Raw genomic sequence first — 17,514 nt, 5'->3', positions numbered from 1 at the left:
CTAGTGGCTCTTGTCAAAACTGAACACATTATGCATGGAGACCTTGTGACCCTCAGGCCCAATACAGGGGTGAGCAAAAGTAGGTTTACAGTTGTTCCTATGGGAAAAGACATGCAGGTTATGATTATCACAACAGTTTTACTAACTCAAAAGAATGTGATTCACAACTGTAAACCTACTGAATTCCCTCTTTGTGGTAAGTTAGTTTGGACTTGATGACTAGAATGATGGGAAAGACTCAAGCCTTGCTCTTCACATGGAAATGATATATTTAAGAAGCCGCCTGCCCAGCCAGTGTGGTTCAGTGGTTGAGCATTAACCCATGCCAAGAGGTCACCAGTTTGATTCTGGGTCAGGGCACATGCCCGGGTTTGGGGCTCAATCTCCAGTAGGGGGCGTGAAGGAGGCAGATGACTGATGCTTCTCTTTCATGGATGTTTCTATCTCTCCCTCCCTTTCCCTTCCTCTCTCTCTAAAATCAATAAAAACATATTTTTAAAAAGGAATAAAGGAAAGCCACTGACCTGGCCACACTAGCATCTTCGCTCTACATGAAAATGTGGTACCTTTTCATTCAGGGGAAATTTTATCCCACAATTCACCACCTGAAGCAAGACTGTTGGCTCAGGGGAATTTCACTTCACAGAGGTCCCCTAAATGCCTGGGCCTGGGTAACTGATGGTTAAGCCAGGTTGAAACCCAATGGCATGCACTGGGCTGCTGCAGCTGGTTGGCCTCTGTGTCAATGATACAGAACCAACAATGGATGCAGTTGTTCCATTCAATGGGTAGCACTGAAGGCTATTCACATAGCTCTGGCCACTACTCTCCTTAATGAACTTGGTTTTTACTAATTCTTGGGCTGCTGCCCATGGCCTAGCTGTTGGGTCTGCCACTTGGAAAATTATAGACTGACAGATTAAAAACACCTCTCTTTAAGGTTGTGAACTATAAAAGCAAACTGTCTCGGTCAGCTCATGTTGGAACCCATGGTAAAGGTCTGCTCTCTGATGAAATAGATTGGAATGAAACTATTGATTGACCCTGCTTGACCCACATTGCCTCCATTGCTGCCTGGACCCATTATAATCAGACATGGCAACAACCACCAATGTAGACTGGGCACAAGGTAAAAAACTCCATGTTTCTGATATAGGGGTAAAGTTGTAGCTACTGAAATGCGACACACAGACTTTGTGGTGGTGGAAGGAGAGAAACAACCCTCGTACCTAAAGAGAGAACTTTCTGTAGGGTACAGGGGAGGGAGGGACATTAATGACCCTTGTCCTTCAGAACCACCCTCCTGAAAGAAAATGTCCTGGTGTGGCTCTATAAAACATTAACAAGCACCTTAAATTTGACTGCTGGGCCTGCCAGATAGCCCAATCATGATTTGTTTGCCAGTTCCCTTAGCCTTACCAAGAAGTCTATTAACAATAGTGGGCAGCAGCCCCAGATCTTGCACCTTCCATGTAAAACACTATCAACACCAAATTATTCTCACTTCTATAGCCATCACTCATCCATTCTGTGGGGCGAGTAACTGCTACTAGGCTATTGGCATGGGCAAACAGTACTGATAGTCCCTCTAAATCAAGGACCAGGCACAATTATTCAGACTGAGTTGGGAATCTTCAGGCCTACTGGCCATCTGAAAAGCTACATGAAGGTAATGTCAACCTGTGCCCACTTACTAATGCAGGTCCCATTTGTAAAACCACCTCCCCCCAAAGGGAAAATACTTATTGAGTAGAAATCTGGCATTAACTTGCATCCCTTCTGAAAACATGGTGACTTATGCCTTAGGGGTGGTCACAAGAGACTTTCAAATCTTTAAGGAAATACCATCAGTAGATGATATAGCCTCAGATGACTCCAGAGATCTCCCCAAAATGAAGCTACCATTGGTTATATGGGGGAGCTTCCAGAGGGATAGCTGACTTGTCGTTTATGTGCCCCCTGTGGATAATTATTCCTAAGATAGGAGTCAGACCATTAGAAAAAGGAGGACAACATTTGCCCCTGAATTTAGTTGAAGTTACCAATCACACCATCTCATCCTTGAAAGACATTCCGATCAGCAGTCAAATCACTGGCCAGGGTCGTTACCCGTGATATAATTGCCCTAGATTTCCTGCTGTGGGCCAAGGTGAAGTCTGCAATGGCTAATACATGCTACTGTACCTGGATTGATGCCTCAGAATGAATGGGACTAATCAAAAGAGAAACCTAAGGAAAAAGCCACCTGGTTTTGTAGGGCAGGTCCTGGTGGTTTACGGGATTTGCTCAGCTGGAGGGGTCCAGGACCCTGCATGGCAGGGTTGAGGCTAGCCTACAGTATGGCCTCATTCTGCTGCATGGAGTCCTATATAGTAGCTTTAATTGAATGTTGTGTGAAACAAAAGGATGGATTTGATCCCAGCCTCTGTTCGTCAGATTAGTCAGAGTGACCAACAGAGTGGTCTACTCATGAGAAAATTCACTAGAAACGAAGACAATGTAGAAATAAAGGGTAGATATTTTTAGGAGACAAGGCTCCCTGGGTCTCTTACATTTCTGCAAGTCTAATGGGCAGGAGCACTGACTGCCTTGGCCCCAGACTCCCTTTTCAAGCTTATTTGTGTAGTGTTTGTATAGTGAACAGCCTTGGATAGAGATAGTATCTCCTCTGGAGCAAAGAGTAGGTTTGCTTAATGCCCATTATAAAAGATTTGGCTTCCATAAATTTAGGGTTCTTCTCCTGCAATCTAATCCTCTGTTTGATCAGGTCCTCCGGTCCCCTTCCTATCATCCTGTAGGAATTAAGGTTTAGGGAACTGACATAAAACCAGTAATACTCTGGCAAAAACTACTGTTTCTGACCCTGCTTTGTTTCTTATGCCAAGAACCCAAGAAATTGTATCAGGCTAACAATTTGTAAGACGGACAAATAAGTTGTGGCATAAATGGAATACTAAACAGCAGTAAAAATGAAAAACCACAGCTACATGTGTTGAAGCGGGTGAATCTCAAAAACATAATAATGAAGAGAAGCAGCACGTTACAGAGAAACACATGAAGTGCAGGTTTGTTCTTATAAAATTCAAAGACGGGAAAAGCAAATAATGCATTATTTAGGAATACATGCAAAAGTGGGAAAACTAAGGAAATGATTAACCCAAAATTCAAGATAATGGTTATGAAGGGTAGGGATGCAATTCAGGAGGAACATATTGAAGGCTTCTGAGGCATGGCTATGTTCTAATTTTGGCTTGGATGGTGGGTACATTGGTGCTAGTCTCATTTTTAAGTTGTGCATACATGTTTCTTTTTAAAAAGCATATATAATAATATTTTATAATTTCTTTAAAAGGTGTTAATAGAAAAAAATCCAAAGAGAATAAGAGTTAAGAATTAGTCAAGAGAGAGGCTAATTGAAGTGGCCAGGCAGGGTTAAGGATCCATTTCCATTTAGATTCAAGAACTTGTAGAGGCACTGGCCTGTGCAGCTGAGCAAAATTTGTTATTCACTGTAGTTTCTCCATTCTAAGACCTTTTCTATTCCCCTTATAGCTTCCTCCTTGCTGACCCTCCAAATTCTAAGTGCTCATATTGTTGTCACTTTCACCTGCATTCTTTTTTTTTTAATCCTCACTTGAGAATATGTTTTTATTGATTTTTAGAGAGAGCAGAAGGGGGGGGGCATTGATGTGAGAGAGAAATATTGATCGGTTGCCTCCCATACATGTCCCTACTGGGGATCGAACCTGCAACCTTTTTGGTGTACAGGACGATGCTCCAACCCACTGAGCCACCTTTCCAGGGCTCACCTGCATTCTTAAAAAGGACCTTATGAATTACTACACACAATAGTATAAATGATCAATAAGACCCAAATAGATTATTTAATCATTAGTTTACCCATTTAATAAATATTTATTAAGCACTTAGATGTATGAGGCACTCTAGCTGGATATATAGCTAAAACAAAGAGGAAAATCTTCTGCCCTTTTATGTCTTACTTTTATTTATTTACTCTTTTCTCCCTGCTTTCAGGATTATATGCATTTGTTAGAGCAGGGAACAAATTTCCAGGTCTAATGGGGCTTAGGGTGGGGATTAAAAAAGAAGAAAAAACTCAGGCTCCATTATGTGGTCCCACTAGACCATAAGCTCCTAAAGGTGACATCTGTGTTTGATTCAACTTTGTATCCAACACGAAGTCTAGTATCCTGTTGACTAAGGGAATAAATAAAAGTGGTGACTGTCTAGATTATTTAGGATCTCCTAGTTCTCCCTCCAGTTGCCCCTCACCCCCATCCCGCACCTCCCTGCTTTGTATCTTCAGGAGTTCTTTCATGGAGGTGGGAGATAATGCTATTCCCAAACATCCCATCGTGGAATCCTTAGGTAGAAGAGTATCCATGGGCCCTGGACAGCACATATTACCTCTGTGAGATTTCCTTCTGCTGCAGTAATGAGAGGTGTGTTCCCAGTCTTTGGATGCTGAAAGTCAAGGTTTCCAAGGATGGAATGGACTTTAGTAATATGGTCACAGATGAGTGGCACATCACCTCTTGAAACAACTTCCAGGAAATCATGAATCAGTTTATTTTTATTCATCTTGCTTGTTCCATATAATTGCCTTTAAGAGAAAATAAACGATTTAATTCAATGAGAGACAACAAAGCAGTGGGTGATTCAAATGTAACAAAGTCTATCTTTAGGTCCCCTGTTTCCTTCTTTTATGTGTAAAATACTATAATAGTTTTAAAGACAATTTTGAAAAAGAAGAAAACCTCAGCATCCCACCAATCTTGGCTCTTTGCACACATACAGGATGGGGCAAAAGTAAGTTTACTGTTGTGAGTACGCAAAACGGAGTTTATTCTTGTAATTTTACTTATTAATTTTTATAGTATTTTCCATACGAACAACTGTAAACCTACTTTGGCCCAACCCTATATTTTAAAATTGGAACAATAATAATTTTACTATCACTTTTCAAGATCTGCTGTGGTACAGGAGAAATAAAAATGAATCAACACTGGAACGGAAAGTGCACAAGTTTAGAGTCCGACAGACCCAGATTCAAATCCCTCCTCCTCAGATCATCAACTGTGTGATCTTGAGCGTACCATTCAACTTCTCTGAACTTTATTTCCTCATCTTGAAAATGGAAATGATATTCTCCTTTTCAAATAGTTGGTAAGGATCTGAAATACTATATACAAAGTGTTGGCTCATTCCACTGGTGAAAATATTCGTAGGATTTTATTTTTTTTAGTGTTGTTATTAAAACCCCTATATTATTTTCTTTTTGCAAGTCCAATCTTCCCAACAATGCTGTAAACTGCTCAATAGCAAGGACGTTCCATGCCTTCCCCTTTTATATCCTCCATAACTCTAGCACAGTGTGAGTCATTGAAGAGCATGGTGGCCACTACTCTAGATTTTTCAGGGAAGTCCTAATTTGAATATCCCATCATGGTATTCCAAATCATTGAAATAGCTCTTAAATTACATTTTTTTGTAGTCACCAAACTACCTCCCCCATGGAGCCTCTTACTGTTGGAAAATCCTTCATCAGACTCTATATTCCAATTTCACCTGACACCACAGTCACATGCTATTTTATTGAATGGGCAATTTACTTGCAGCATACTGGCATTTGTTTGAAAGCAAAAAAACAAAAGGCCCATTTCACAGTACAACTTTGTGGAGGAAAGCTAAGAAAAATAAACAAGAAAATATCTAGAATTGGTCTTTAATATTCTAAACATACAAATGTCTTCAGAATTCATGGGCTAGGCTATATGAAGCTTTTTTTCTCAAAGAGAACATGTACTTCACCCTAGAATTAGTACTATTTAATAAATTCATCCATTTGTTTCAGAGGATACTATTGTCCTTCAGGATCTTTTATGGACCTGTCACAATAGAACATAATATAAAATAGTCAAGACAAAATACAGGAAAGAAAATATATAATTGTCAAAGCAAATGACAGATATTGAATTTTATAAATGCCAGAGAAATGGGATGGCTAAGTGGGCTGGAGCACTCCATGGACACAAAGGTGTCAATAATATTTGGAGACCCAGAGTGAAGGAGAAAGGGCAGTTTTGACTGGGGAAGGGCATGAACAAAGGCAGATACCCAGGGTCAATGAGGAGAGAATGGACCAGATGGGAATTTACACTTTACTTCTAAGCAGGTTGGGAAGGCCATGGAGAGTTCTGAGTAGTGCCTTTTAGGAACATTGGTACTTTTAAAAGATTATTATGATAGGGAATAGAAAGGCAGAAACAAAAATTTGAAAATAAAGCTTAAGAGGATTTGTGACACATTGGCCATAGATTAATAAAATATGGGTCCAAGAGGATGGGATTGGGCAGCAGAAGGCCTGATGCAGGAGGAGGCAGGCATTTGCTTTTATGGAGTGATAATAGATGAGGTCAGCAACGGAGCCAGCAGATAACTAGGGTGTCTTGTACCTTTGGCTTTTAAAGAAATGTGGCCTTAGCTCAGTGCAGTTTCCTAAACTTGCTTGAGCATAGGTATTACGCTATACCATTGTTATAAATAAAGATTCCCAGATTCCTTTTGGTTTAGTAGGTCTGGAATAAGGCTGGGGGTTCTCCCCCTTTTTGTTTTAATTTTAAAAAAGAATAGACTCTTAAAATATTCCCCGACCCCTCCAAACACAGCCTCCCCTCCATCAACATTCAGCACCAGTGTTGTACATTTGTTACAATTAATGAACATACATTGACAACCATTATTATCCAAAGTCCATAATTTACATTAGGGTTGGACATCCTAGGGGTCTGGACAAATGTACAAGAATGCCCCCACCATTATTGTATCATACAGAGTAGTTTTGCTGCCCTGAAAATCCCTCGTGTTCCACCTATTCAACACCCCCTCTCAACCCCTGGCAACAACTGACCTTTGTATTGTCTCCAGAAAGCACCTTCCACCTCCCCATCCTCCCCACCCCCAGCACCACCCTCCCACTTAAGCACTCACGTGATTTCTATCATTAGACAACTTCTGGAAACACTGACCTAGTGATTAGAATCTATCTACAATCTTTCTTGCAATTCACTTTATTTTCTAATTGACATTTATCATTACCACTTATTCCCTTTAAGTCTCCTAGGATAAATACTAGTGTTCCCCCCAAATTTCTAATAGAGAATAAATCGAAATAGAGAATCAATTCCTCAAGTCTTTTCCTACCTTTGCTCGAAGTGATGTTACATAACAATAATACTATAATAATAACAGCAATATATCCAACATTTATTAAATGTTTACTACGTGCCATTCATTATTCTAAATGCTTTACACGTATTTTATCTATTTAATTCCAAATAACAACATTTTGCAGATGAGAAAAACGAGGCACTGGTGAGGCAGGACAGTGAGAAGCTAGGAAAATCCCTGGGCAAGGGGAATGGAGAAACTGAGACAAGAAAATTAAACAAGGCCAAACAGTTTGAACTTTTCACAGCCAGCTGGTGAATCGCAAGACCTTATCTCCCCTAACAAAGGACACCTGAGAGTGAATGGTTATTCTCCCCAACCAGAGAATACATAGCTTAAACCACTCTGGTCGGGGAAAATAAAGAACAGAGACCCAGTTAATGCTATTTCTGCCAGACAAACCCAAGGGCAGATGAAGTCTGGGGAACAAATAACAAAAAACCTCATTAGAGCAAAACAGACCGAAGATTAAGTAAAACAAACCAAACAATGCATCAACATATTAAAAATTGCACCTGGAAAGCTGATGAATATTCTGCTGAAACCCTCCCCTAAAATTTTCACCAAAAGAAAGGATATCAGTCCTGGCTCACTCTACAGCATGCCCATGCCCCTTCCCAGGCATGAACTTTTTTTAAAAAAAAGAATATGTTTGTTATTGATTTTAGAGAGAGAGGAGTGGAAAGGGAAAGAGAGAAACATTGATTGGCTGCCTCCTGCACACTCCCTACTGGGGATCGAGCTTGAAACCTGGGCATGTACCTTGACTAGAATTGAACCAGTGACCTCTTGGTTCATGGGAAGAAGCTCAACCAACTGAGCCACACCAGCCAGGGCTTGGACATGAACTTTTTATTTTTTCCTAAACTCTAAGGGTCCCCATGAGACTTGCAACAAAGGGAGCAGCAGGCAGGGACAGCTCAACCTGGGCTCACCCCCAATCCTGTCTCCAAGGCTCCCTTTTTCTCTGACTTCCCAGTGAGGTAACAGCAGCCCCACCTTGGCTCACTGCTTTCCTATAACATTTCTAGGGAGCCAAAGCAGAGCACCACCGAGGCTCTCTCCTGTTGCTTCTTCTATCCTAAATTCTTCCTTTGTTTCGCTGCCCCCGGCTTTAATAAACATACTCTCAAACCCACCTGGACGCATGTTGTGAAAACTTTCCTGCACGAAGTCAAGAACTTACACACTACAGGCCAGCCTGAGGCAGACCCGCCCCAGGCCGGTCCCTGTCTGGTAACACTGGCATTGGCAAAATGGGATCGCACACCGGAGAGATGTGGGTGCTAGTGACCCAAAAACTTAATGCAACTAGTATTTAAAGGAACATTTGTAAAATAGGCCTATTTTCATGTCCTCGTTTGGACCTTCAGTAGAGGAGGTTGGGTTAATCATGCTCCTCATTCAGCTTTCCTTTCGTTTTATTTTATTTTTCCCCCTTCAGCTCTAATCCCCTCTCCCACTCCCTTCTGCCTCACGGGAACCCAATCTAATGTTCCTGGAGGTATCCTCAGATATCTGTATGTCTTTATAAGGCATATGGTGCTATTATGTGTGTGTGCCTGTTTTAAATTTGCAGAAATAATATCGTACTATAGATTTGGTTGCTTTTTTAAAATTCATTTAACAAATACTCATTTTAAAAAATATTATTATTGACACTATTACCGATGTCCCTCATTTGCCCCCCCTTATCCACCTCCACCCAGCCCCTGTACCCCCTCCCTCTGGCCATCACCACGCTGTTGTCTGTGTCCATGGGCTGTGCACATATGTTCTTTGGCTAATCTCTTCACCTTCTTTCAGCCAGTCCCCCTATCCACCTCCCCCCTGACATCTGTCAGTCCATTCCATGTATCCATGCCTCTAGTTCTATTTTGGTTGCTTATTTTTTAACTTACCACTGTTTTTAAGCTTTAGCCTGTACTTATGTGTACCTCTGGTTGTCTGTTTCTAATGGCTGTATCGTGCATGCTCAACACCATACTATTTTATTATCCCTTCCCTTGGTGATGGGCATCTAAGGTGCCTCCAACTTCCCACTCCACAAACAGCACTGTGATAAATATCCTTGTTCAGGCCTTATTTCACATCATGCAAAAGTTTCTCCGAGGTGAATGGGCCAAGTATATTTAATTTCACCAAATACTGTCAGATTGTTCTCCAGAATGGCTGTACCAATTTATACTCTCATCAGTGCCTGACTCTTTTCTTTAAACTCTTCTAAGGGAAGCAGACATTTGGTAGATTGTTGTCCCTTCATCATCATTATCCTAATCATTAGCATTAAGTGCACCATGTCCTTGGAACTTTACTAAGAGCTAAAGGAGAGATGATACACTCAAAATCAGGCCACAGAAAAATTTAAAACTAGGATAGATATCTGTTCCAGCAACTAGCTTTGCAACTTGGATTTACATACTTTTTTTTTTTTAAATGCAACAGTATTTGCAATATCATGTTAGGTAAAAGAAATGCTTTCAGAAACAAAAAATAATTAAAACCTGTTCTTCAATAAAGTTGAAAACTGGGTATGCAAATAACAACCAGGCAAGAAATATACATTTGCATCATCAGCTTAGTCATAAATTGGAAATAAGACCCCAAAGGTATTTTTTCCAAAGTTATTATCCCTAGCAATGAAAAGACAACGTATGGTGGGGGTTGGGGGGAGTGGAAGAGGGCATAGAGGGGATAAATGGTGATGGAAAAAATAAAATAAGACAATGTATGTTATGGAGTTGTGGCTTAATTCTTTAAAGAAATTTTTTTTTTACTTCTCAATTGCAGATGACATACAATATTATGTTAGTTTCAGGTATACAACATAGTGATTACACATTATATAACTTACAAAGTGACCATCCCAATAATCTAGTACCCATCTGACACCATGCATAGTTATTACAATATTATTGACTATATATCCTATGCTGGACCTTATGTAGTTTAATTTTTAATGTAACCTTTAAATTAGAGTATTTTATAAGTAGTATCTATCATCTACATAAAAAATGAAAATTAAGATTTCAACCAAACTGCAACCCAAAAGTTATTAAATCCATTCACTACAATACTGGGCAATGTTGTCATTATTTGGTCATCCATTGCCTCACACACTCAGTAGTGACTGGAAGAAGACAAGAGTGACATATAGCAGCATCCCTACGGACAGATACTCACTGCTTTTTATTAGGGAGCTCCATTTCCTTTTGTGATCTTCAGTATGTACATTTCCATTTTAAGTTTTTTCATAAGAAAACTTTTCTCAATCTTCCCTTCAGGATTGTTCTGATCAATTTTTTTGTTGTTGTTGATAACCCTCAGCCAAGGATATTTTTTCCCTTGCTTTTCAGAGAGAGTGGAAGGGAGGGGGAGGGGAGAGAAAGAGAGAGAGGAACATCGTGTGATAGAGATACACTAATTGGTTGCCTCCCGCACACCCCCCCAACAGGGGGTGGGAAGCAAACCCACAACCCTGGTACGTGCCCTTGACAGGGAATCAAACTCGAGATCCTCCTGGGCACAGGCCACTAAGCCACACCGGCCAGGGCTTGATGAATCATTTTTGAGCAATAGTATTTCATTGCACAGGGGTTTCTGGTTTAGCATCTATGAAGCCCATTCTCTTTTATGTTTAATTGTATGCATGATTAATCTATTTTTAAAACAAAATATTTTTACTACACTGTATATTTGATTTGGAATCTTAAGAAATTAAGACTGAAAGCAATGGGAATCCTCTTTCATTTTGAGAAAATATGGCCAAGAACACAAATATACAATACTGAGTGGTTACAAGGTTTGTACCACATAAATTTAACACATATTCTGGTGATTAAAATAAAAGATTGTGGCTGGGTATAATTCAATGGAAGCAATTTTATCTACTTTTCATGTCCTTACCAGTTTAGCCTATAGTCTAGAGGCATTTGCATAAGATTAGAAGGGATTGTCTCAATATTGGAAAAGTCAAAAGTAGTTTATTACAACTCTAAGGATATAATTATTTGAGATTAGGACACAGTTTTCTCTCTCCATTTATCTGATATTCCCCCTCTGGGACACACTTTGGGGAGAAAGAAATTGTTACAACATATGGTATTATGTAAAATGTGATGAAAAATGGAGATTTGGCTTACCTATGGAGTGCTTTGCCGAGAGAGTTGGTACCCAGTGGAAGAAACATCAAGCCAAACAGCAGTCAGCGTCATCCTAACTCACTGTGGCACTACTTTCTGGGTCAGCTGTCAGCCTGCACTTCAACAAGGGGTCCATTTAAAAGCAGCATAGATTTAGATTTTTTTTCTTTGCTTATTTTCTGGTGTTGCACAGTTCAACGTACTTTTGAAATATATTTAAAGCTGGTTCTGTGTACACAAACCCTTCAGCTAGCTGCAAAACGACTACTTAGTTTACGAGCTGTCACCCAGGCAACCATCCACTGTGCATTTAGCCTGGAGAATTGAAAGCAGGACAATCTCACCCAGGAAGGAAAACAAGTATTGCACACTCCTCAAAGTTGCGGTTTAAGTACTTCGAAGAGTTGGATCCCTGTGCACTTCCATGATTAGCATCAACTCACAGAGATTTTCTCCAGGAAAGCCATTATAATTGCTCTAATGTGCCAGAAGGGCCCCTTTCCAAACCTGAATCTAATATAGTGAGAACCCAACAGATTGCCCCCAAACTGGTTGCACTCTTAGAGTCATGCTTGAGAAAGTACCAGCGAATGGAAATTCTTACATTAGAACATATTTCTTATCTACACTTGTGATATTTTGAAGAGCAAACTTCAGTAAAAGGACTGCACTTTTGTGAGTCAAAAATAGTAATAAACCCAGCTGTATGTGACTTTAAATTCTGGACTACAAATGCATACTCAGGAGAAAGTATACTCAGGGCATTCTAAAACATGAGGCCACCTGGAATTTGTGTGCTGCTAGTTTTTTTCTTGCCACTTACTGAAGGACACAGGGGGTTCTAGTCTAAAGATGTACTTAATCTTATAAATACTCAACTGAATAGGGTACAAATGTTTTATCATAACAACAGCTTATATGTATTAAATGCTTGCAAAGTTAGTCCTTTGCATGAATGATATCATTTAAGTCTCACGACAACTCTATAAACACTATAATCATCATCATTCCCATGTTACAGATGAGGACATTGAGGCTTGCAAATCTTAAGCTAATAATTGGTAGAGCTAAGGGATTGAACTTAATTGGCCTGACCACAATGTTGAACTTCTCACCGCTTTTACTGTGTTAACACACAACTCACACACATACTTCTCTCGTGAGTGAAGACTTCAGGGTTAAAAGCACTCAGTGATTGCTAGTTTTATGTATACTCTTTCATCACCCAATTCAGCTTGAAGTAGTCTGACATTAATCCAAGCACTGTCATTCTGTTTTACTTCCTACACTCGACCTTGTTTCTCCCCCCACCAGGAATAGTACTGCCTCTTAGCTTTCAGGTCAAGAGAAAGTTAAAGTACTATGGTTTCTGATATTAAGGATCTCTGCTGGTCTGCAATCCATTAATATTTCAGTTGGGTCCCCGAAGAGTAATCCTCTTGTCTCTCATTTTGAGAAAGTCATTCATTCAAATAATGTTTTTTCAAGAAAACTTGGGTTTTCAGAAACAGTGGTGAGTCAAGCATGCAAAACAAACGTAATATTAGGTGATAAGGTCACCATGGAGCTGTATAAAAGGCTCTAAGAAAGCATAGAAGTGGAGTGTCTAACTTTCTGGGTTGGAAGGAGTGGGGTATATTAGTTTTCTAGGGCTACCATAACAAAATACCACAAACTTCGTGGCTTAACCAACAGAAATTTATTTTGTCACAGTTCTGAGGCAGGAAGTCTAAGATAAGGTCAACAAGTTTGGTATTTCCTGAGGCCTTTCTTCTTGGCTTGCAGATAGCTGTTTCTTACTGTGTCCCCACATTGTCTCTTCTCTGTGTATTTGTAGACCTGGTGTATCTCCGTGTGTCCTAATCTCCTTTTCTAATAAGGAGTCCAGTCAGATTGGATTAGGGCCCACTCTAATGGCCTCATTTTAACTAAATCTCCATTTTAACTTTTATCTCCAAATACAGTCACAATCCAAGGTACTAGAGATTAGGGCTTCAACAGATGAATCTTGGGGGAACACAGGCTCATAACAGAAGGACATAGGGAGTCTTCAGAAAAGACAATTATCTGAGCTGAAAAGTGAAGGACAACCAATTCACCAGGTAAACCACAGGCAGAAAGGACAATGCAGGTAGACTAAACAACAGCATGTCCAGAGAAAAGATAAAAGCACAAAATATTGAAAATATTCAGGGAGACACATGAGTAAATCTGTATTTTAGAAAGAACCCCCTGAAAGCAGGATTGAAAATTAATTGGAGAGAGACAGATAGAAAAGTTAGATTATTATAATGAGTCAGGAAAAAAATAATGGTGACAATTTAAATCAATGACAGCAAAGATAAATGGAAGGAGATGAGTCAAGAGATTAAAACAAAACAAAGCATGTTTCAGGTTTTTCCAGAATATGGTAGGCTATGTTATTTGGACCAATCTTCCTACAGATAAAAAATGAAAATGCTGGATAAAATATTTTAGGATTTTCTTAACAGTAAAGAAGAACTAACAAGATAATAAAAAATTACCCAGTCAAAATGTAGGTGAAAATAAGAACCCATGTTGTCAAAGGATGACTGCTATCACCACTTCTTTTCAAAATTGTGCCAGAGATTTTTGTAAGCACATTAAGTCCAAAGAAAAAGAAAAGAAGCAAAAAACAAGACACAAAAAGTCAAAGATTGGAAAGAAAAAAACAAAATTAACATTATTTATGGTTAATACAAATATGTATGTGAAAATGCAAAACAATTATATTAATAAAATAAAAATTATAAGAATTAATAAAATAAGTGGATACAAAATCAAGATGGACTATATTTCTATGAGCTGGTCAAAAACAGTTAGAAAATAAAATTTTTGAAAAGGTGTCATTTACAATATTACCAACAGATATAAAATATCTAGGAATAAATCTAATGAAATGTGTCCAAGACTTCTTAAATTTTTATTCATAGGCTTACAAGATATGAATAGAGAGATATACCATGTTCATGGATAAGAGAGTCACTCAAAATAGTCAAGAGACTATGAAAGAAGTGGGGCCTAGGCAGCCTGTGCACATCTTGTGCCTCAGTTCTTAAAGCTGCCATTAAGCTGCAAAACCTGCTGCTTAACTCAGCTCAGAGTCCAGCCATTAACATCCTGGAACAACAACTGCTGTATGGACACATATAGACTTGACCCCCCCCCCCTTGTAGTTTCTGCCCCTTCATTCGCATATTGGAACTAGCCAATCCCTGTTAAACTACCCAGCAATCCTTCATTTGAATGAAAGAATTGCGCTTTGTGGTTTTTGCCTTTATAAACCCTTTCTTTCTTCTCACAGGAGCTCAGTTTGGTTTGCTAGCTGAATCTGCATCTCTCAGATTGTAATCCTTTTGCTCAAAAAATTTATATAAAGTATAATTAGATAAACCACTTCGAAACACTAGCATTATCCAGTTGTTTAACACTCATATTCCATGACCTAGAAAATCCATTCCTACTATTCTCACAAATACATACCAAGATATAAGTACAGGAATATTTCTAGCAGCATAATTCATCAAAACCTGAAAACAATCTAAATGTCCATCAGTAGTTGAATGGATAAATAAATTGTGTTATATTCATGTGATGGAACATCATATAGCAATAAAATAAATGAATTACTACTATACATAGTAGCATGGAAGAATCTCATGAGCACAATGTAAATAAAATAAGATACATACACAAAATATAAAATGATTCTATTTAAGGCGGGCAACACTAAACTATATTGTTTAGGGATGGAATTTTATTATAAGTAAACTATGTTATAGTAAAACTATAAAGGTTAGCAAGAATATCACCATCAAAGTTGGGGTAGTACCTATCTTGAGTTGAGGATGAACTATAATTGGTAGAGGACACATGACTGCTGGCAATGTTCTATCTCTATTTCACCTGGTTGGTATGTGGATGTTTGATCTGTGAAATAGTAAAACAAAACAAAATAAAACAAAACCCTTTCATTAGTTTTCTTACTACTACAGAAGAGACAAACGAGCCGAGACCTAGCAGATGAGAATGAGCAGGCCATACAAGAGCCTGGGAAGAGCATTCCGCAGAGGGTGCCTCCGGCTCCAAGGGCCGAGAAAGCGGAAGAACTTTAAGCTTTGTTCAAATAACTAAACGGAGATGACTCAAGCACACTGACCAAGGGAGGAGGTGGTAGCTAGTATGTGAGGTTTGCACAGCAGGATTGTGTTGAACCATGCAGGCCACAGTGAGGAGTCTGAATTTATTCCAAGGGCAATATAGAACCATTAATAGGTTTTAAACAGGAAATTGGCATGCTCTGATTTTCTTTTCTTTTTCTTTGTTATTTTTTAAAAACCAACAAAATCAACAAACCCTGGAACCAAAAAACAAACCCTGGAACAAATAACCGATTACAGGAAGGTAGCAGGGTACAAGGTAATACATATAAGTCAACTGCTTTCCCATATACCAGTAATGAACAATTGGAATTTGAAATTAAATCACAATACCACTTACATGAGCAACAAAAATGTATCATACTTGGGTATATATCTTTTAAGAAAATATGTACAAGATTTTTATGAGGAAAACTATAAAAGTCTGACGAAAGAACTCAAAAAGACAAATAAATGCAGAGATATTCCATGTAAATATAGAGAAATATATAGGAAAATTCAATATTGTTAGGCTAGCATTTCTTCCCAGAATCAATGCACTACCAATCAAAATCCCAGCAAGTATTCTGTGGATATTGATAAACTGATCTGATTTTAAAGTTTTTATTGAGAAGCTAAAGATTCAGAAGGGCCAACACATTATAGTAGGAGAAAGAACAGTCCGAGGATTCTTAAACTATCCAACTTCAAGACTTACTATAATGTTACAGTAATCAAGACAGTGTAGTATTGGTGAAAGAACATACAAATAGATTAATGGAACAGAATAAACAGCTCAGGAACAGAACCACACAAATATATTCAACTAATCTTCGACAAAGGAGTAAAGGCAATTCAATGGAAAAAGGACTGATATTTCAATAGATAGTGCTGGGACAGCTAGACATGCAAAAAAATTAATCTAGACACCCACCTTACACCCTTTACAAAAATTAGCTCAAAAAAATCACAGACCTAAACGTAAAACACAAAACTATAAAACTTCTAGAAGATATTGTAGGAGAAAAATCTAGATGACCTTGGATTCAGCAACGACTTTCTAAATACAACATTAATAGCATAATCCATGAGCCCTGGCCAGGTGGCTTAGTTGTTTGGAGCATTGTCCGAAAACACCAAAAGGTTATGACTTTGATTGCCCATCAGGACACTACAGGAAGCAACTGACTGATGTTTCTCTCTCTCTCCTTCTCCCTTCCTCTCTCTGAAATTAATAAAAATATATATTTTTTAAAAATGCACTGCACCAACACAAGTGTAAATAATAGGGGAAACTGTGTATGTGTTGGGTGGGAGGTATGTGGGAACTCCCTGCATTTTCCAATTTTTCCTTAAACCTAAACCTGCTCAAAACATAGTCTATTAATAATGTTTTTTAATTAAAGGACATTAAATGGAAGACATTTTTACATAAATAGAAACGGAAAGGAGTTGTCACCGACAGACTGGCACTACAAAATGTGCTAAAGGAAGTTCTTCAGTGTGAAGTAAAATGATACCAGACAAAAGTTGGACATGTAGGAAGGAGTGAAGAGCACCAGAAACAGTAAATATGCAGGTAAAGATGTTTTTTAAGAGGGGGCTGTATGTCAATTAAACCTCAGTAAATAAAAAAAAATAAACTGGCAAGGTAAATGAACTTACATGGTTGGAAGACTCTAATATTTAATGAGAAGTGATACAGTATATTAACCATAAGTAAATTGTAAAAAGTTAAGAATGAAATTTTCATTCCTGGAGTTCTCACTAAAAAACCTCTAATTAGTAAACCTCTAATAATGCAGATATATAACTAAATAGCCAAGAGGTTATTTTAATTTATTAATACAAAAGATAAAGAGGTAAAAAGGAACAAAGAATAGATGGGGCAATACAAGATGGTAGATACAAATTTAAACACATAAGTAATTACATTAACTATAACTAAAAGGTATATATTG

The 17,514-nt window shown here is 38.5% G+C and overlaps 1 protein-coding gene across 2 annotated transcripts in view; it reads right to left on the bottom strand.

Annotated features, from left to right (window-relative positions):
• The window catches only part of MAP3K19 (mitogen-activated protein kinase kinase kinase 19), a 71,544-nt gene that overhangs the window by 39,429 nt on the left and 14,601 nt on the right, over positions 1 to 17,514 (bottom strand). Inside the window, exons 2-4 of one of the 2 annotated variants that reach the window (XM_081142999.1) lie at positions 11,394 to 11,506; positions 10,435 to 10,599; positions 4,429 to 4,624 (exon numbers count right to left, since the gene is read on the bottom strand). In XM_081142999.1, coding sequence (XP_080999125.1) covers positions 4,429 to 4,624; positions 10,435 to 10,457 — 219 coding nt within the window. In that variant the 5' untranslated portion in view covers positions 10,458 to 10,599; positions 11,394 to 11,506. The remainder of the gene's footprint in view (positions 1 to 4,428; positions 4,625 to 10,434; positions 10,600 to 11,393; positions 11,507 to 17,514) is intronic. The other variant, XM_081143000.1, reaches the window with a different exon arrangement.

Source organism: Miniopterus schreibersii, assembly GCF_964146895.1.
Source record: "Miniopterus schreibersii genome assembly, chromosome: 7".
Classification (NCBI taxonomy): domain Eukaryota; kingdom Metazoa; phylum Chordata; class Mammalia; order Chiroptera; family Miniopteridae; genus Miniopterus; species Miniopterus schreibersii.
This window is presented reverse-complemented; position numbering and strand designations above follow the sequence as displayed.